The 21,605-nt window shown below is 47.7% G+C and overlaps 1 protein-coding gene across 1 annotated transcript in view; it reads right to left on the reverse strand.

Annotated features, from left to right (window-relative positions):
- The window catches only part of PRSS16 (serine protease 16), a 38,333-nt gene that overhangs the window by 7,219 nt on the left and 9,509 nt on the right, over window positions 1–21,605 (reverse strand). The window contains exons 2-10 of the mRNA XM_075606884.1: window positions 16,857–17,038; window positions 14,179–14,278; window positions 11,409–11,538; window positions 11,041–11,164; window positions 8,556–8,633; window positions 8,190–8,237; window positions 4,679–4,948; window positions 2,000–2,141; window positions 1,543–1,722 (exon numbers count right to left, since the gene is read on the reverse strand). Of these exons, the coding sequence (XP_075462999.1) occupies window positions 1,543–1,722; window positions 2,000–2,141; window positions 4,679–4,948; window positions 8,190–8,237; window positions 8,556–8,633; window positions 11,041–11,164; window positions 11,409–11,538; window positions 14,179–14,278; window positions 16,857–17,038 (1,254 nt within the window). The remainder of the gene's footprint in view (window positions 1–1,542; window positions 1,723–1,999; window positions 2,142–4,678; window positions 4,949–8,189; window positions 8,238–8,555; window positions 8,634–11,040; window positions 11,165–11,408; window positions 11,539–14,178; window positions 14,279–16,856; window positions 17,039–21,605) is intronic.

Here is a 21,605-nt window from a genome sequence, read left to right on the forward strand (position 1 = left end):
CAGGTCTCAGCTCACCAGGTTTACAAACTCATTTTAAACCCCATTTTAAAATTACTTGTAAGTCTCAGAGCTTGGGTAAAAATAAAATGCAAATCAATCATTCAGATTTCATCCCTTAGAAGGAGCAATCCAAGCAGGCCATTGTGTAATATTTTTTTTCTAACACAGGATTGAAGCAGGGGGTCTAATGCACTGAACCCCATTCATTTCAGCTCTGGGGACGCCCCGCTTCCAGAGATACAGACCCCTGCTTCCAGAGATACAGACCCCTGCTTCCAGAGATACAGACCCCTGCTTCCAGAGATACAGACCCCTGCTTCCAGAGATACAGACCCCTGCTTCCAGAGATACAGACCCCTGCTTCCAGAGATACAGACCCCTGCTTCCAGAGATACAGACCCCTGCTTCCAGAGATACAGACCCCTGCTTCCAGAGATACAGACCCCTGCTTCCAGAGATACAGACCCCTGCTTCCAGAGATACAGACCCCTGCTTCCAGAGATACAGACCCCTGCTTCCAGAGATACAGACCCCTGCTTCCAGAGATACAGACCCCTGCTTCCAGAGATACAGACCCCTGCTTCCAGAGATACAGACCCCTGCTTCCAGAGATACAGACCCCTGCTTCCAGAGATACAGACCCCTGCTTCCAGAGATACAGACCCCTGCTTCCAGAGATACAAACCCCTGCTTCCAGAGATACAGACCCCCGCTTCCAGAGATACAGACCCCCACTTCCAGAGATACAGACCCCCGCTTCCAGAGATACAGACCCCCGCTCCCAGAGATACAGACCCCCGCTTCCAGAGATACAGACCCCTGCTTCCAGAGATACAGACCCCTGCTTCCAGAGATACAGACCCCTGCTTCCAGAGATACAGACCCCTGCTTCCAGAGACACAGACCCTGCTCCCAGAGATACAGACCCCTGCTCCCAGAGACACAGACCCCCGCTCCCAGAGATACAGACCCCCGCTCCCAGAGATACAGACCCCTGCTCCCAGAGATACAGACCCCTGCTCCCAGAGATACAGACCCCTGCTTCCAGAGATACAGACCCCTGCTTCCAGAGATACAGACCCCTGCTCCCAGAGATACAGACCCCTGCTTCCAGAGACACAGACCCCTGCTTCCAGAGACACAGACCCCTGCTCCCAGAGACACAGACCCCCGCTCCCAGAGATACAGACCCCTGCAGTGGGTGCCGGTATCTCCTGCAGGTTTACATCTCCCGCATCACGTGGGCCGCATCGGAGGAGCTCACGGTTTCCTATTGGCCCACAGGGCACGGGAGCTCTGAAAAGCAGCCATCAAGTGATCCGTGTTAGCCGAGCGGCTACCAGCAGCCCCTACAGAGGTATCTCAGGAACAGCTGAAATTAATGGGGTTCAGCTCCAGAGACCCCTTGCTTCAAGCCAATGTACAAAAAAAGAAAAAGGCCCGCTTAGATTGCCTCTGTAAACATGTCACAGTCATTAGTACACTTTGGACTTAGGAGAAGACCGCTCCACTGCACACCGACTGACTAAAAGCCCCAGGTACCATTGACAAAGATGATCCGGCTGGACTTGGGCCGATCAGCTCCGTAGAACTCGTTCGTGAACTGGACAGATTGCCGAACAGAGTCCGGAGGCACCTGGAAGAGCTGGGAGCAGAGCGACAGCTGGAACTTCAAAGTGATGAGCTGGGAGAACGGGCAGGAGATCTCCTCGCAGGTCTGATCTGAAAGGGGACGAGAGGAAAGAGAAGGTTACGCACACTCCTAAAAAGGGGGAACGATGCAGCGAAACAAAATAAAGAGAAGAACTCAATATTATTATTATTTATTCAAGTATTGAGATAGAGAATGGGCGGGAGAGTAAAAATAAAGGAAAAGAGTAAGGGAGAGAGACAAGAAAGCAGCAAAACAAGAAGAGAATGGGAAATACACACAGCGCTTCCCATTTCACCGAGCAAGTGCTCTGTATTCGCTGCTCCTCTGCAGGGAGCTGGCACTCACAGTATCCAAACTCTGTGCAGGTCTGATAGTACCACTGCCGCTCACCAACACCCACTACGGTGAGGTTGGTGTTTCTCAGTTCCGAGAGACTCTTCTCGTGGGAGTTCTCCAAGCAGTTCATTCCCATCATCTCCATATACATCTGTAACACAGAAGGGGCACTGCATGAGTTACAGCACCTTGCAGTCTCTGTGCACTGCACACAGTTCACACTGGGACTTCTTCATGTCACTACACAACGTTAATCATGTTAACTAGACAAAGTCAAGTTAACTTATTGGTGTAATCTGCTTCCTTATACAAACTCCTCCCTCTGCTCTGGAACCTTTCCATCCTCCTTCAAACATGCAACAGTCATACCATTACTCAAAAACAGCAAGCTTAACCCTACCTGTCTTTCTAACTATCGACCTGTCTCCCTCCTGCCTTTTGCGTCTAAACTCCTTGAACGTCTTGTATTCTCTCGCTTGCTCCATTTTCTCAACACCTATTCTCTCCTAGACCCTCTACAATCTGGCTTCCACACTGCTCACTCCACGGAAACAGCCCTCACTAAAATAACTGACGACCTCCATGCTGCCAAAGACAGAGGTCATTACACTCTGCTCATATTACTCGACCTCTCTGCAGCATTTGACACCGTGGACCACCCTCTTCTCCTTCACATTCTCCATACTCTTGGTATTCGGAACAAATCTCTATCCTGGATCTCATCCTACCTCTCCCATCATACTTTTAGTGTCTCTTCTGCTAACACCTCCTCCTCTACTGATCTCTCTGTGGGGGTACGCCAGGGCTCTGTCCTGGGACCTCTTCTCTTTTCTCTGTACACACTCTCTCTAGGTGACCTAATAACATCTCTTGGGTTTAAATATCACCTCTATGCTGACGACACACAAAACTACTTTTCAACACCCGACCTTACACCTGCTGTACAAACCAAAGTTTCTGAATGTCTCTACGCTATATCATCCTGGATGGCCCTCCGCCGCCTTAAACTCAACATGGCTAAAACAGAGCTCCTCATACTCCCTCCCAAACCTGGCCCTACTACCTCCTTCCACATTACTGTTGGAACTACGATCATTCACCCAGTAGCCCAAGCACGCTGCCTGGGGGTCACACTCGACTCCTCTCTCTCATTCGCCCCTCACATTCAAAACATTTCTAAAACCTGTCGCTTTTTCCTCCACAATATAACTAAGATACGCCCTTTCCTCTGTTGCTCGACTGCTAAAACTCTGACTCAGACCCTCATTCTCTCCTGTCTTGATTACTGTAACCTCCCGCTGTCCGGCCTTCCTGCCTCTCACCTGTCTCCCCTACAATCTATCCTAAACGCTGCTGCCAGAATCACTCTACTCTTTCCTAGATCTGTCTCAGCATCTCCCCTCATGAAATCCCTCTCCTGGCTTCCGATCAAATCCCGCATCTCACACTCCATTCTTCTCCTCACTTTTAAAGCTTTACACTCTTCTGCCCCTCCTTACATCTCAGCCCTAATTTCTCGTTATGCACCATCCAGACTCTTGCGTTCTTCTCAAGGATGTCTTCTTTATACCCCCTTTGTATCTAAAGACCTCTCCCGCCTTAAACCTCTCACTGACTGCCCCACACCTCTGGAATGCCCTTCCCCTCAGTACCCGACTAGCACCCTCTCTATCCACCTTTAAGACCCACCTTAAGACACACTTGCTTAAAGAAGCATATGAATAGCACTGTGGATATTCTGAACACGATACATAAAGCTTGGCCCCCTGCAGACGCACTTACTAGCACTCCCTCCTACTGTCTCTGTACGTTCTCCCTACCTACCAATTAGACTGTAAGCTCCTCGGGGCAGGGACTCCTCTTCCGAAATGTTACTTTTATGTCTAAAACACTTATTCCCATGATCTGTTATTTATATTATTTGTTATTTATATGATACGTATTACTACTGTGAAGCGCTATGTACATTAATGGCGCTATATAAATAAAGACATATAATACAATACAAATACAACCCCCTTAAAGTAACTGCCTGACTTATTTTAACTCTGAAATCAAGCACATCAGTTTTTGTTCAGATTTTAATTATAGATCACGGACCACTTCAAGATTAACAAATGAACTGAAATGCTAAAAAAAATACTGGATTTAGAGAGAAACGTGCAGCCTTTAGAAGAGTTAAAAAGTGAGTACTTAAAGCAGCAGTTCGTGCCAATTGCCATTTATATATATTTTTTACTTTGAGAAATCAGATGAACCCTTTCCAATTTATTAATTTTTGGTGTGTAAAATCTGATGCTTTGTTTATGAGAAGCGTTTGAAACATTAGGTTTTTGAAGGCCCTAAGCAGAAACAAAATTGGGGGACCCAGCACCCATCACTCCAGCATCCTGTGCTGCCTGAATCGGACCATCCCTCTGACACGTTTTATTTTTGCCTCCCACCAGCTTCTTTGATTTCCCAAATGTTCTAAAGCCCTACCAGCCAGTTCTTCTTGCGTGCGATATATTGCAGGCGCTCCACAGCTAAACTGCCACAAGCAGCATCAGAATATCTAACACAATCCTAAATCAAGTGCTAATTTCACCCGTTTAGCAGATACTGTGATATACATCCACTAATAAACGGGCATTGGCTTAAACTTTCACTCTGTTGGGAAATAGATCAGAAGTTAGTCCCTGGACTCACCCGATTCACTGCTTTCAGGCCCTCGTACGCAGATTTCAGCCCTACCGCAGTCAGGAGCTGACAGATCTTTCGCACGTCGCTGGTTGGAGTCTCCCCGTTGTACTGCACAGCCCCCATAAAAATGTCTGCCAGGTTGCTCACAAACTCTGTGTAATCGTCGGGGCCGGACAGCCGTTCGCAAGACGAGAAGTCTCGCTCCAGCTGGGTGGTATTCCCAGTCTTTAGGAGGGAGTCTACAGCTCGGAAACCCTCTACCACTGCATTCCGACACTGCAACAGGACGTTGGAGACATGTTACAGGTAGAGTGCCACGTGGGACAAAAGTGACTTAATGACAGTGACCTGTTTAAACGGTTTTCTGGTGGCCGGATACTGGGGAGTGCAGATATATATAGGAGAGAACAAACACAAGCAAAATAGTGCAAGTATGTCTATTCAAGTGGTGGATGATTTTGATCAATATTTCCCAATGAGATTTGCACTTACAAACTTCTCAGAGGGTGCGTGTACATAAAGGTTTCTTTGTTATCTTGTAATCCAATTCACACATAAATGAGTATGGTGGGACCTTAGCAGGATGAGACAAAAACACTGGACATAGCGCAGACTGTTCAAAATGTATGTATAAAACCAATAAAAAAAGGCACACAAAATTTGCAAGTGTAAATCAAGCAGATTGGGATAGTATCCCCGCCAGATGTATCTCTGCCTCAGCAACTTGGAAGGTATTAGACATCTGTCTTGGAGTGGCAGCGAATGGGTCTCTCTGAGTGGTAGCAAGAGGCGCCGTCGGTCAGCTGATGACTCTCCGTGCATTCTCACTGACGTCACTCTGGGCCCTTGTACTTCGCGTCGCTCAACACTCGTCTGTACCGGCTCTGTCACAGTTAGTGGAAGCAGGAAATTGGGTGGGTTGGAATCTTCCAAAGTATCCCTCTGCTGACTGGAGTAGGTCATCAGCTGACAGACGGCGCCTCTTGCTACCACTCAGAGAGACCCATTCGCTGCCACTCCAAGACGGATGTCTGAAACCTTCCAAGTTGCTGAGGCAGAGATACACCTGGCGGGGATACTATCCCAATCTGCTTGATTACACTTGTAAATTGTGAGTGCCTTTTTTATTGGTTTTATACATTGTATGTATTGTATGTCTATTTATATAGCGCCATAAATATACATAGCGCTTTACAGTAGTAATACATGTTGTAATCATATAAATAAAAAATAATATAAATAACAGGTCATGGGAATAAGTGCTTCAGACAAAAGAGTGACATTAAGGAAGAGGAGTCCCTGCTCCGAGGAGCTTACAATCTAATTGGTAGGTAGGAGAACGTATAGAGACAGTAGGAGGGAATTCTAGTAAGTGCGTCTGCAGGGGGCCAAGCTTTATGTATCATGTGTTCCGAATGTTCACAGTGCTACTCATATGCTTCTTTAAGCAAATGTGTCTTAAGGTGGGTCTTAAAGGTGGATAGAGTGGGGCTAGTCGGGTACTGAGGGGAAGGGCATTCCAGAGGTGTGGGGCAGAAAGTGAGGAAGGTTTAATGCGGGAGAGGGCTTTAGAGACAAAGGGGGTAGAAAGAAGACATCCTTGAGAAGAACGCATGAGTCGGGATGGTGCATAGCGAGAAATTAGGGCTGAGATGTAAGGAGGGGCAGAAGAATGTAACGCTTTAAAAGTGAGGAGGAGAATTAAGTGTGAGATGCGGGATTTGATAGGAAGACAGGAGAGGGATTTCAGGAGGGGAGACGCGGAGACAGATTTAGGCCTCGTTCAGGGTGCAGGCTTCGGAAGGAGGGTGTGCTGCTGCCGTGGGACACAATGTATTCAAATTGAATACTGGTTGTCAGGGTAGCAGCTGCCCTGTCTCCGAAGTACGGAGTTGACGCTGGCTACAGTTTCAATAAACAAAACATTCGTTTTTTGAAGCTGCAGCAGCGTCACTGGGACCTAGGCAGCCAATGAAATCATTCTTGATAATGATTTCATGACTGCAACTTGGATCCCTAACCTGCCGCCTGTAGCCCCGCCCCCTCCCCGCCTCCTCAACTCCTGAAAAAGTCTGCTGGGAGGATGAACACACATCGCCCAGCAGACTGACGCCCTCCCTCCCGAACGCCCTCCCTCCAACTCCTGCCTCTGGCACCCTGAACGAGGCCTTAGGAAAGACTGGAGTGATTCTGGCAGCAGCGTTTAGGATAGATTGTAGGGGAAACAGGTGAGAGGCAGGAAGGCCAGACAGCAGGAGGTTACAGTAATCGAGACGGGAGAGAATGAGGGCCTGAGTCAGAGTTTTAGCATACATTTTGGACAGTCTGCGCTATGTCCAGTGTTTTTGTCTCATCCTGCTAAGGTCTCACCATACTCATTTATGTGTGAATTAAATTACAAGATAACAAAGAAACCTTTATGTACACGCACCCTCTGAGAAATTTGTAAGTACAAATCTCATTGGGAAATATTGATCTGAATCATCCACCACTTGAATAGACATACTTGCACTATTTTGCTTGTGTTTGTACACACACACACACACACACACACGTATCCGGCCACCAGAAAACTGGTTGGATTGAAGAAAAACAATCTACACGAAGGGTGAAAGCAGCATTTATTCCTTACATCACTGATTTTTTCACCTTGTATATTTTATACTATCACTGATGTGCACTTGAAATTAGATTTGAGCGCCACTCTTTAACCATTGGTTTGCACCGGTTTAAACGGGTAAGTTCCATGTAGGACACAATAAATACTATGTACATTTTTTGCAAAGGAAAACAAAAAGAAAACCATTTCATGACTTTTTGTGATAGAATGCATGAAAGTCAGTCCCCCCCCCCGTCCCCGGTGCTTGTTTTCACCCCTACCCCCCCTCCCCCCTCTCCGGCGCTCCCGCCAGTCCCTGGTGAGGGGAGGGGAGAGAGAACGGGGCCCGCGGGTGGTGAGAGCTGCGGGTGATGGGGGGGGGAAGCCGGCGGGGAGGCGAGCTGCGGGTGAGAGGGTGTAAGTAGCGGTGGCACCGGAGGGTGTATGGTAGGGGTGAGGGGAGGGTGGTGGTGGTGGCAGTTGTTTGTAGGGTGGGGGTGGCATTTGGGTGTCAGCAGCGGAGGGTGTGCGTGAGGGGGGCGGGGTGTGACCGGACGGTGTATGGTGTGCTGGCGGGTGATTGCACCGGGCGGTGTTGGTGAAGGGGAGGGAGGGGGGGGGGGGGAAGAGAGCACATGGCTGTGCATGGTACTTGAGGTGGTGTCTAGACCCGCAGGGGAGGTGAGAGCAGGCGGTGAGGCAGTGATGGTTCTGAGTGTGGCAGTTGGGTTTGTGAGGTCAGCGAACCACGCAGGCCAATGAGAGGCATGCGGGGGCGGGGCCGGGCCAAGGACCAATCGGATTGGCCAGAGGGTGAGTGACAGACCAACGGACCAATCAGATTGGCCATAAGCACAGCAAATATACAAAGTTTTCATTGATATAGATGTTTAGCCTGGCTATAGTCTTGGCCATTACCTTAATGGATCCTCCAATCAAAGGGTCAGACAAACTCTCTGCCACCACCTGTGGATACAAAACGCTAAGATGAAAAGAAGCCCATCCAGGGACCTGCATTTTTTTGTATTGCTTTCTACTTTCTCTCTTTAGAAAGTTTCCGGAATCATCAGTGCAAGATGGAGACCAAACGAGGGGCTGGGAGGAGGGGCAGAGGGGAAAGGAGACCGAGGGAGGGTCAGGAGAGGCAGGAGGGGCATGGGGAGAGAAAGAAGTGTGAGGGGGGGGGGGAAAGAGATAATGAGAAAAGTGAGGAAGGGGGGTGGGAAGAGAAGAGCGATTGAGCAGAAAGGAGAAAGTAGCAGCGAGACAGAAAGCTGGGGTTACCTTGTTATAAGCAGTGAAGTCCAGTTCAGCTCTGACAGGGGCAGAAGAGGCCACAGCAGCATAAACTAGATGAGGGAACTGCAAACGGAAAATATTATGCTTGGTTAATGTTTCTATGCAATTGATCCCTGTTTTTATTGTTTGCGCATCAGATGTAATATTCTGCCTTCTCTAAGCTTGACATATTTCATGCAAGTTTCTCAGGCAGAAAAGGTTCTTATCTATGTAGTGGTGTTCCCCCCGGCCCCTTTTACCTCCGATGCAGGGGGTGATCGCGGGTGCTGCCAGGGACCAGCGGCAGACCCGCCGGCCCTTCAGAAAGGTGGGGGGCGAGCAGGGAGCACTCCGGTGCTCCGGAGGTTCCGCGGCGGACCGGTAGTGAAGGGCGCTGCCATCTTAGTTGACTCGTGCATGCGCAGTACAGCAGCAGTGGCAGAGGCTCTCAGTTAGCTCACACATGTGCAGGTAAGGTGCGCACGAGGCGGCCAATGGGAGAATAGCTTCCAAGACTACAACCCCCATCGTGCACAGGGGCTAGGTCAAGTGGTGCCAGGGAGCCAATAGGGTTGCCTGGATCCCCTGCTGAGGGAATTGATACTTTTCGCACGCTGGGCCCACGCTAGGAGTCAGGACCAGGAAGAGCTAGGGGTAGGTGAGTGCAGGGGTCTGTGACCCACTGCATTAGGCCAGCAGCCCCCTAGGCCCCAGTTAGGCCCTGAGCCATATACCAGCTTGTTGTGCTATAGGGACAGGCCCTAATTAGGGACTCTGCCCCATTATCTGTTTGGTAGTCAGGGACACAGTGCTACGCAGCGCAGCCCTGCAAGGTGAGTTCTGGGCTCAGAACGTCACCAAAGACACAGAGACTTACAGTGATATTATCCACGCCGGAATTCACCCCACGCGGTGGCGGATGACGATGTCAGACCGGACGGGATCCCAGTCGTAGTCTGCGGAACCCGGGGCCGGAGCCCCGGGCAGGTATCATTCAACAAGTGCACCAACACTGTACAGCAACGCATGAAGCACGCCTAAAGGGTGGGGGTATCACTGGGGGACACTTACGTGGTAGAGTGGCCAAGGGCCCTGTATAGTACATTTGGACACTGTGTGGGGGTACACGGTGGTTGTGAAGGATAATACTTTCAACGAGAGCAAGTATTGTTGTGATTCATATAGAGTCTAAGTATAATAATGTGCTTGTGTTCAGTAAAGACTGTTCTATTTATACCAGTGAGCATTATTGTGTTGTGTCCTGAGAGGGACTCCTCCCGCTCCGTCGGGATCCCTCCCAGGTGGAGGCGTTGCACCACGAGATATTGTGATATATATATATATGTACCCCAGGCTCTCCATGCAGGTAAATAAGCACCAGTAGCGTCTGTATTCACAGGGAATACCCGTTACATCTATTTTATATCTTTACTTATTTAATCACTTTAATATCCCCCGGCCTCCAGGGAAGGTACTCTGGCTATGATGTTATAGTGTTTTGGGAGTTTCTTGGGACAGTTCATGTAGCAGAAGTCTCTATTCGGGCATATGTGGCCTCGAGTGCTCAGTGCTCTTTTGGGGTTTGTTTGGAACTTTAGATTATTTCATCCTGTTGGAAGTCATTGTCTGGAGATGCATGTAGTGAGTGGTCACTGTCCTGCCAAGTAAATAGTAGCCAAAACTAAGATGACCGCCACTGCCTCAGCAAATACGAGTTTGAGCCCTTCTGTTTGCGGCCATCTTTGTTGGGACCATTTCCTGAGCATGTGCAGAACACCACTTTTTTTTTGTCTGTATACATAAAATACAAATGTCCCATTTTTGGTGAAAAAAAAAAAAAAAGAGACTAGCCCTAGAGCTGAGGGAAATTGGAAAACATCTATAAATTTATTTTTGTTCTCACAGGTTTTTTTTTTTTTTAAGCCATTTTGATAATAATAATAAATATATTTTTTAGTAATCTGGTTCTCAAAAACGGTCAGTTTGATTTTCTCTTTCTGGAGAGAGAATTGAGGCCAATTTTTTACATAAAACATGTCATATTTCAACCTTGTTTTACAGCATTAAAACCGGAAAGGCCAGTTGACCCATAATTATGTCAGCTCGGCCATTGTGGACATTATTAAAAAGGCACAAGTCAGAAATGCCCCCACAAAACAGAAATGGAGGTCATAATATATCCTGATAGTTTATGTTCTGATCTATTTCTAACTTTCCCCCAAATCTTAATTTTTGTGCCAAGTTATAACTGGTTTATTATTTCACTTTCATCATTTGTTACAATGGCCACCTGTTATAGTAAGGAGTTTAAATAACAGCTGCCATTTTAACCTCCTCGAGAGGCTAATTTTCAAGCAACGGATGTCTCTAGAATCCTACTACATAATTTAAGGACATGATTGCTAAAGATGGCAGCAAAAAAAAAAAAAAGGGACTTGGCATTGTTGAGGAGGAGACATTTTTCTTTTTTTACAAGTAGATTCCAGGTTACCTTCAGTCTGAACCAGGCAGAGAGAGATCCTGGGTAAGACCCCCCGAAGCAGATCCAGGTATTTTGACGAGTCAAGTTGTACTTCTGGGAGATGAAGAGGTGGAAAGATGCCAGGTCTGCAAGTCTAAGAACGAGAAAGGGTGGGAGAGGTACAGATGTAGCAGTATAATGGTTAAGCAGATAACACATGTTCTTTAGTGTGTAAGAGGGAGCAAAAAGGTGCATGCCCCTAATGTTTAATTAGGAGGGGGTGAGAGGTACGTGTCCATGTTTGTATTGGGAGGAGGGGGTGGGGGTGAGTTGTGTCTCTAAAGTCTGTGTAATTAGTAGGGGGTGAGGTATGTGTCCCTGATGTCTTATATACTCACGCTTGTTGACTGGACAGAAATCTTATCGCCTCCAGAGTGAGCCCATCGGGGTTAATACTGGCACCATAATACCGGTGCTCGAGTGATACCAGAAGGGCATTGTGCGTCTGTGCCAAATCCACATGTTCCCCTACAACAGAGAATTAATGGTCAGGGATGGCGGCACCCTCCTCCCAATTATCTGCAGCCATCCAAATTCTGCAGATACCCCCCTACCTCTCCTGAAAGTTTGAGCCCCATTCGAGAGGGCATGCAATTTCCCTTTGGGTCACTTTACAGGACATAAGAGGCAGCCATTGGGGGGCAACCATCTGAATTTCCTGAGGGCTCCAATAATTATCATTGGACTCTTGCTTGTAATGTAGATGTTGAGTTCATTCTACCCTTCTGGCCACAGTAATAACCAGTCTTTTCTTCATGCAGGTTTTTAAGTGGAATAGTGGACCTCAATTAATACTTTCAATAATATTGGGGTCATCATGCCCCCAGTGGATTTTGGGGAACCCCTACACAATTTTGGGAGGTTGTTCACCTACTTGCCACTAATACACACACTTATTTTTCCCGTCCTCCGTGAGTTCTCAAACATGAGGAATCTCTAAAGACCTCGCTTGTTCAGGCCACTAATCATACACCATTACTGTCTGGAACACAGAGCAAGGGGCTAAAGAGTAACACTACTTCACACAGTGGTGTGAAAAAGAAAGTACACCCTCTTTGAATTCTATGGTTTTACATATCAGGACTGTAACAGGGACTTATCCCTGTTCAAAAATGTGCCTCTAATCCAGTGTGGTGGTTAACTGCTGGTAGACAATTAACCACCACCACCTGGCTGATGACAGGTGTCAGAAAAAGCCTGCCTCTGAGACAGGAAGGGAGATTCTTCCTGAGCTCACACCGAGTTGAGCTGACCCAGGAAGCAGAAAGAGCAGGGATTTCCTTAGTCTTACACGTGACGTGGGGCTGAACAAAGGAAAGACTGCAAACAAACTCAGGTCTTGAGATGCAAGCTGATAAGACAAAAGGGGACAAGATTCTAAACCTGGATCCTGACATTGCCTTTGCACACAAGTGTGCAGACAACCAGGAGAATAGAGAAGCCTTCCCCTACAACTACAGAGACAGATAAGACTTTCTTATAAGACTGTTATCTATCTATATGTCTATGATTTGGGCTGGTGAATCGCTGGGCTAACCACTCAGTTTGAGGGCTGGACTGCAAGTGTAAATATACTCCAAAGTTGAAGTAATCCTTTTCTGTATTACTTTATCAGTCTCTCACATCAGTGTGGAGGAATTTTGGCCCACTCTTCTTTACAACGTTGCTTCAGTTCATTGAGGTTTGTGGGCATTGGTTTATGTACAGCTCTTAAGGTCCAGCCACAGCATTTCAATCGGGTTGAGCTCTGGACTTTGACTGGACCATTGCAACACCTTGATTCTTTTCTTTTTCAGCCATTCTGTTGTAGATTTGCTGGGGGGCTTGGGATCATTGTCCTGTTGCATGACCCAATTTCGGCTAAGCTTTAGCTGTCAGACAGATGGCTTCACATTTGACTCTAGAATACTTTTGTATACAGAGGAATTCATGGTCGACTCAATGACTGCAAGGTTCCGAGGTCCTGTGGCTGCAAAACAAGCCCATATCATCACCCCTCCACCACCGTGCTTGACAGTTGGTATGAGGCGTTTGTGCCGATATGCAGTGTTTTGTTTTCGCCAAACGTGGCGCTGTGCATTATGGCCAAACATCTCCACTTTGGTCTCGTCTGTCCAAAGGACATTGTTCCAGAAGTCTTGTGGTTTGTTCAGATGCAACTTTGCAAACCTAAGTCGTGCTGCCATGTTCTTTTTAGACAGAAGAGGCTTTCTGTTGGCAACCCTTCCAAACAAACCATATACTTGTTCAGTCTTTTTCTAATTATACTGTCATGAACTTTAACATTTAACATGCTAACTGAGGCCTGAAGAGTCTGAGATGTAACTCTTGTTTTTATTGCAAATTCTCTGAGCATTGCACGGTCTGACCTTGGGGTGAATTTGCTGGGACGTCCACTCCTGGGAAGATTGGTAACGGTCTTGAATGTTTTCCACTTTTGAATAATCTTTCTCACTGTAGAATGATGGACTTTAAATTGTTTGGAAATGGCCTTATAACTCTTCCCAGATTGATGGGCAGCAACAATTGCTTCTCTAAGATCATTGCGGATGTCTTTCCTCCTTGGCATTGTGTTAACACACACTTGAATGCTCCAGACCAGCAAACTGCTAAAACTTTGGCTTTTATAGTGCTGGTCACACTTGCTGATGATCAATTAATCAAGGGCATTTGATTAACAGCACATGCCTGCTACTTAGCATCTTAATTCCTATGGAAGCAGTAAGGGTGTACTTAGTTTCTCACACACAGCTTCTCCATTTTGGCTTTATTTTTGTTAAATAAATCATGACACTGTGTAATATGTAATGTGTTATTGTTCATCTGAGGTTGTATTTACCTAATTTTAAGACCTACTAAGCAACAGATTGTTATTATGTCCTGATATGTAAAACCATAGAATTTAAAGAGGGGTGTACTTTCTTTATCACACAACTGTATATGTATATTCTGAAATGTGATCAGAATTGCTTTTCCACACAATTAAATGTAGTGGTCATGCACAGCACCGCTGCTTTTTAACATCATGGCCACTGACAGGCGCTTGGTTCTCAGCACTCTCCCACTCATCAGTACAGTGTTACCACACAAGAGCACCTCACTACCAACCTGCCAGAACAGAGAACTGGGACACAGAGCTCTCCCCTCCTATATACAGAAACACGGGGCCCTCATGATGCTGCCAAAACTTCTCATTCACCCAGTACCTCTGTGCGGGAGAAAGATAGACAGGCAACAAGAGGCAGGTTACATGTTAAAGAGTAAAGACCATAAAAACGATGAAACCAAATAAATAAATCTCATGATCATTATTATTTGATACTATGGCACTCATATTCCATAAGCCAGTATTAGGTGTTGTCAGGGCCGCCAACAGAAATCATGGAGTCCAGGACAAATGAAAGGAGCGGGTTCTCCACCCCCCAAACCCATAGCGCACCTACCACGGGAAAAAAAATTTTTTAGCGCGCAACTTTTACTTAACTATTTTCTTGTTATTGTTAATACGGAAGCAGGTGACTGACTGACTGCCTGGGTGGGTGGGGGACTGACGGTGAGGTGGTACCCAGGCCATTAATAAAAAGATATTTGGCCCGGCTGGGGGCCCCCGAGCCATATTGGGAAAATTTAGATCGTCAGCTCTGCAGCCCAGTAATCGCAAAAACACTATGCATTCAATAAACATGTATGTGTGTCTCCCACCAGGTATACGGTGGTGAGAATCATGTTGTGTCCAACTATGAAATGTATTACTGTAGCAGCGTTTCCCTATAACCGCGCAAAGAAAAAAATGGTTTTAAGACCCAGCAACCCGCAGAACAGCGAACGTATTTTAGCTAGCTCCTGCTAGAAAGGTCCTAGCACGCTGAGATTTGCAGTTAGCGCTTGTCAGGTAAAATCATTAAAAAGGTTATAGCGCAATTTTTATAAAAGGTATTTCAAATTGATGAATAAAAGTCCCCAAGGTTTAGATTTTTATTAAAGTAATGGTCAGAGGAAGTCATTTAGTATGGATAAAAATTCATTTGCATAGGAAACAGAGGGAGCTACTCCGCCCTGTAAGCTTCAAAGGACCAGTTTCAAAGGCAGTCCAGGATATGGAGGTGTTAAACCTTTTGTTAGCAAGGAAAAGAATTTCAAAGCCACACTGGCATATGGCTGCTCTGCCCAAACTAGGGCGCCAGGTAGAGGGGACCCACTCATATGCTAAGCGGCCAAGGTGCAAAGTTGGCACATGCCCAGAGCAGACTGAGAAGCCCCTCTGTCAGGTTTGCAAGCCCGTGATAGAGTTAAGGAATCATTGGTTAAGTATAGGCCTTTTTAGTGCATTAGAAACCCTGCAGCCCATGGGGAAGGAGTTCCATCATGTAACAAGATTCTTCATGCAGTGAAAGATCTATCCTGTAACCAGACTTTCTAGTTACGCTGTTAAGTGTATTTTTATTTTATCTCTTGCTTTGCTCAAAGGATCCAGGTATTTGATGTTAAAAGCATTGGTTTCCAGTGACACTGACTGCAATACATTTTAAAAAGACCCCCCACCACCCCCACATTACATATACAAAATACCCCCACCTCCCCAATACATATAAAATTCAGACTTACCTTGAGGGATGGTGTCAAGAGGGGGGCAGTGGCAACCAGGCACCCCCAACATTCCCCCCTCCTCCCACTCAAACAGCCGCCAGCGGTAACCGGGAGAGCACTGGGAGAGAACCGCACCTCCCCGATCGAGGTGGTAAGCGCATGAGGAGAGCGAGAAGTCCCACGCGCACCAACCTCCGGGTCCTATCTCCAAACACGCCAGCCCCCCCCCCCCTGCCTACCTCCCGCCCCAGGCATTAGCCGTAGGAGCGCCAAAACGCCTGACTGAACCCGCAACTGGTAGCAGGGTCTGGCCAGAGATGGGGGAAAATTTGCAGCGCCGGCAGGGCCCTCCACAGCCAGCAGACCACGGACACCAACCCCGGCAGACCCGCCGCCCCCACCCCCCTCCCCCCCATTGGCAGGCCTGGGTAAATAAAACTGCAACATTAAAAAAGGAGCAGTTCCTCCTACTAACCCAAACGTCAATATTTCCAGAGCTGGAGGGTCCCTGGTTCCAGAGATATTTACCGGGGTTAAAATCTCCCTCAGGTGGAAACAAAATGGCTGGCGAATCTCAGGCCAATTGTAAGCTACAACATCATTCGTTTATTAGCCATTTAAATCCCCTTTAAAAACCGGTAAATATATTGGGAATCGGGGTCCCTGGAGCTAAAAAATAGTGCTGTGCAGCTCTGGAGGACCACCGGTTCAAATCCTGTAATAACATAAAAAGGAGATTGGTAAAGGAGCAATCCACCTTAACTACAGCAAGGCCCCGGTTCTCGCCGATCCACCGATGCTGAGAAGGGGGCCGCCATGTCTGCGCAAAATGGGGAAGTCAGGGGTCGCACATGCACAGAACACAGGTTGCACGCACAGAACGGAGGTTGCGCGTGCGCAGGGGGGGGAGGGAATTGCCGGTTTGTGAATGCGCACAGCTGAAAGTCACCGATTCCACTTTCCGGCGATTTTCGCTTTGCGGCGTGCCCTTAGAACGGAACCCACTGCAAGCCCGGGGCCCTCCTGTATACACATGCCTACTGTACCAGTGTAATGCAACATACACTTTACCTCACACAATTTTTATTACACACACCACTGAGAAAATGGAATTGATGTGACAGTGTTTAAAAGATGGCTGCCTGCCTGACAGAATACATGAAGACTGCACTATACAAACCACCCCTTTAGTAACTCACCTGCCTATACGTGGCATTGTTGCGCCGATTGAAGTGGTCCAGAGGTTGTGTGATGTAGCCTTCAATTGGGGGGCTGAAAGGGAGCACATCTTTTGGTATCCCCAGGCGGGTGTAGAAAGACTTGAAGCTCTGAGTCTCTCGGAGCTGCACAAGCTTCTTCCTCATCTGGCGCCCGATCCATGCTAAGGGGGTTAAGGTGTTAAGACAAAATAGGGCACAGAGTCAGCATTCAGGCAATTACATGAACAAAGATGCCTGCTGGTTTAAGCCGCCTACACTGAGGCAGACAGAGAGACTGGCAGAGTTGCAGGACACTGATAATCCAATCCTATTTTGTGATTCAGACACACAGAACTGCTACTTTTTATTTACATGCCCACTACTTTTTGTTTATAGATCCAGAGAACCACTCAATTTTATTTTACACACCCGGAGTAGCACTACCCCGTCACTGACAAATACGTACTTGCTTATTAATAAGTTGCTTCCTTGGATGCCGACACACCCAATTATTCACTAGGGGTTAGTAGAGATTGTCCACTGCAGTATGAGTAAAGGCTCGGCGATAAAACACTGAAGTAGGATTTGCAGTATTGTTGAACTTTATTTCTGAACTAAAAGCACACAGACCCAAATAGGATGACAAGGCTGCTACTTCTTCTCTCCAAAGTTCAGAGCTTCGTGTCTGTACTCAAAGCACAGGGTAAATGCATGGTGGACAGCTGTTACAACCAAGTCACTGACAATCATTACATTTGATACACTGTATACAGATAGATGGGGACATGGACTGATTATGAATGGGCCACATGACTGCAGCAACGAGGTACCCGAGGTGTGAAGAGTTAAAATTGTGTTACTAAGGGGGTTTGATAATCTGCCCACAAGAGTTTGAATAAATGAGGCTTAAGGGTAGGTACAGCCCCATTTATTTCGTTGTTTGTCCCGGTGTCCCAAAATGTTAGTAAATGTTCTGGTCAGTGGGCGCCGACCACGCATGCGCATCATTTGTATCGGAAAAATATTATTGTTATCATTCTTATGGGACAGTTAGGGAGGATTTACTTAGGCAAAACTTTTAGCAGCCCCTGCTCAGACAAGTTGTGTAGTGTTAGCTGCTACTAGTATTGATGCCTACATCATATTTTATTCATTCCCAGCCACTGTCCCATAAATATTCACCATCATATTCCGGTTAGGTTATTCCCAGAATATTACAACCTGCTGCCCAAGTGAGTTTACCATGAGCAGGAGTTCGTGCAGGTGAGAGGGAGGGTCAAGCAGGCTCCAGTACTGCATCAACACTGGAGATTGAGGGATTACTTCATAAAATCAAGGAGCAAGCCCGTAGGAATGGAGGAGCCAGGCTTAGGGAGGCATGTGCTGGTCACTTGGGGGTTATTGATGAGGCTGAAGTGGGCCTGGAGTCAGGAGCAGAAGCACTGCAGAGGCCCTGGCATTCCACACGTCTGAGCTCAGCCCGGTACCTGCAAGAAGATGGGCCTCCGAGGATGGACGTGGATTGGGAGTTGTGGCGAGAGGGGCTGCAGGCTTCCTTATGCCACTCCAGAGGTGGTTCAAGGTTGGAAGTCATCGCGAAGGGCAATGGTGTGAGCATGCAGAGCGGTGGCGGTCTAGGACAGAGGCAAGAGCAGGAAATGCTGCGAGCCAGGCCGCGACTAAGTAGTGGTGATGTTGAGCCAGCAAGAATGGCAGGGCCGTCTGGATCACTGACAACTGCTGCTAAGAGGAGGAAGACAATACCTGACCCTGGATGGGTTGAGGTTCAAGATGGTGAGTGCAACCTGGCTGGGCTTGGGAGGAAGGGGGCGGGTTCAAACAGTAGTCAGGATAAAGTAGTTGGGTCCGAGTCTGGTGCCCAGGCACCGATAGGACAATCCTATGCTATGGGTGAATAGGCATGTTAAAATCATTGGTAGGTCAGCTGGAGTGGAGGAGTAAGCCAGCAGTGAGGAGAGTAGGGCCTAGAACGAAAAGGCGCAAGCGACAATAGTCACAAGGTGGAGGCGACGTGTAAAAAAACATATTTCTGTAGTATTAGCGCCCTAAATATGCATTTAAAGCTGCAGTTCAGTCTATATCCTGCATGTGTGTTTTTTTTAATAAATCAGTTCTGTAGTAAGAAAAAATACTTTTAGCATTTTCTGTTTTTAAAAAAACAACTTTGAAAGACCAATTTTCTTGTATTCTATTTTAACAAGCATTTGCTAAGGCACTGCCCCTTCATGGCCTGTCACAAACCCAGGCACACCCCTTTGTCAGCACTGCCCTCCCTCTCTCTAAACGTGCACTAGCATCTGGTCACATGATCTTCCTCATACAGTAGTACATTCAAGGAAGCTGGAGAAAAGGGATCAGCCATGCATAGCAGCTCGGATAGGCGATTTCAAACTTATTACAGTGTTTATTCCATTCATTGCACGTGTATATAATGTAAAATTGTAATAATTCCATTTATAGCAAACGTGTATATGTGAATATTATTTAGATGTATATGTATGTTACTGAAATGTGGAGTGAGTGTGTAGGTAAATACACACAATACACTTCCACTGCGCGTATATATATATATATATATATATATATATATATATATATATATATATATATATATATATATATATATATATATATATATATATATATATATATAATATATATTATATATGTATGTATATGTGAAGTTATGTGAGTAAAAAAGTGACAAAAACCCTCCATAGCAAGGCAAATAGCAAATGGAAATATTACTGTATGCTCATTTGTATGTATATATATATTTATATACACACACACTTCAAATACTGATAGTGATTCACGTAAATGATATATATATTCACTTTCTGGGAGTATAAGAGTGACTGTCCTGTTGTTCCTTTTTTTGTATCCATCATTGAATGGTATGCACCCTCTCTTTACGTTTATTTTATACTAGCTGAGAGACCCGGCGTTGCCCGGGATGTAATGTTCCCGCTCCTCTCTCTCTCCTCACCCCTCCCCCTCTCTCTGTTTGTCCCCCATTCACATCAATCCAGTTCCCCCCCTCCCTCCTTTACAGCTTCATGCAGTGTGTGTGCGTCAGTCATTGTGTGTGCGTCAGTCAGTGTGTGTGCGCGCGCGTCAGTGAGTCTGACGCAGAAACACAAACACACACACAGACTGACTGACGCACACACACACACAGTCAGTGTGTGCGTGTGTGTGTGCCTCAGTCAGTCAGTCAGTGTGTGCGTGCGGCAGTCAGTCAGTCAGTCAGTCAGTGTGTGGGTGTGGGGGTGTGCGCGCGCGCGCGTCAGTAAGTGTGTGTGTGTCAGTCAGTGTGTGTGTGTGTCAGTCAGTGTGTGTGTGTGTCAGTCAGTGTGTGTCAGTCAGTGTGTGTGTGTGTGTGTGTGTCAGTGTGTGTGTGTGTGTCAGTGTGTGTGTGTGTGTCAGTGTGTGTGTGTGTGTGTGTGTGTGCAGCAGTCAGTGGGTGTGTGTGCAGCAGTCAGTGGGTGTGTGTGCAGCAGTCAGTGGGTGTGTGTGCAGCAGTCAGTGGGTGTGTGTGCAGCAGTCAGTGGGTGTGTGTGTGTGTGCGCGCGTCAGTCTGTGTATGTGTGCGTGTGGCTGTGAGGGGTTGTGTGCGTGCGTCAGTATGTATGTGTGTGTGTCAGTCAGTGCGTCAATCAGTCAGTGTGTGTGCGTGCGTCAGTAAGTCAGTGTGTGCGTGCGTCAGTCAGGGTGTGTGCGTGCGTCAGTCAGGGTGTGTGCGTGCGTCAGTCAGGGTGTGTGCGTGCGTCAGTCAGGGTGTGTGCGTGCGTCAGTCAGGGTGTGTGCGTGCGTCAGTCAGGGTGTGTGCGTGCGTCAGTCAGGGTGTGTGCGTGCGGCTGTCAGGGTGTGTGCGTGCGGCTGTCAGGGTGTGTGCGTGCGGCTGTCAGGGTGTGTGCGTGCGGCTGTCAGTGTGTGTACGTGTGGCTGTCAGTGTGTGTACGTGTGGCTGTCAGGGTTTGTGTGCGTGCGCCAGTCAGGGTTTGTGTGCGTGCGCCAGTCAGGGTTTGTGTGCGTGCGCCAGTCAGGGTTTGTGTGCATACGCCAGTCAGGGTGTGTGTGCGTGCGTCAGTCAGGGTGTGTGCGTGCGTCAGTCAGGGTGTGTGCGTGCGTCAGTCAGGGTGTGTGCGTGCGTCACTCAGGGTGTGTGCGTGCGTCAGTCAGGGTGTGTGCGTGCGTCAGTCAGGGTGTGTGCGTGCGTCAGTCAGGGTGTGTGCGTGCGTCAGTCAGGGTGTGTGCGTGCGTCAGTCAGGGTGTGTGCGTGCGTCAGTCAGGGTGTGTGCGTGCGTCAGTCAGGGTGTGTGCGTGCGTCAGTCAGGGTGTGTGAGTGCGTCAGTCAGGGTGTGTGCGTGCGTCAGTCAAAGGGCAGGCGTGGGGGGGGGTGAAGGGCAGGGGTAGGGGGGGTGAAGGGCAGGGGTAGGGGTGGGTGAAGGGTATGGGTGGGTGAAGGTCAGGGTTAGGGGGGGTGAAGAGCAGGGGTAGTAGGGGGGGTGAAGGGCAGGGGTAGAGGGGGTGAAGGGCAGGGGTGGTGAAGGGCAGGGGTAGGGGGGGTGAAGGGCAGGGGTAGGGTGGGGTGAAAGTGAGGCACAAATTGTTGGCAGGAGTAAAATGTCCCTACACACACACACACACACACACACACACACACAACGGGAGTGAGAGGTGGTGGAGAGTGGGACTGGCGCAGATCCGAGGCTGCTTGGCCCC

The sequence above is a fragment of the Ascaphus truei genome, chromosome 7 (assembly GCF_040206685.1).
Source record: "Ascaphus truei isolate aAscTru1 chromosome 7, aAscTru1.hap1, whole genome shotgun sequence".
In the NCBI taxonomy this organism is placed as follows: domain Eukaryota; kingdom Metazoa; phylum Chordata; class Amphibia; order Anura; family Ascaphidae; genus Ascaphus; species Ascaphus truei.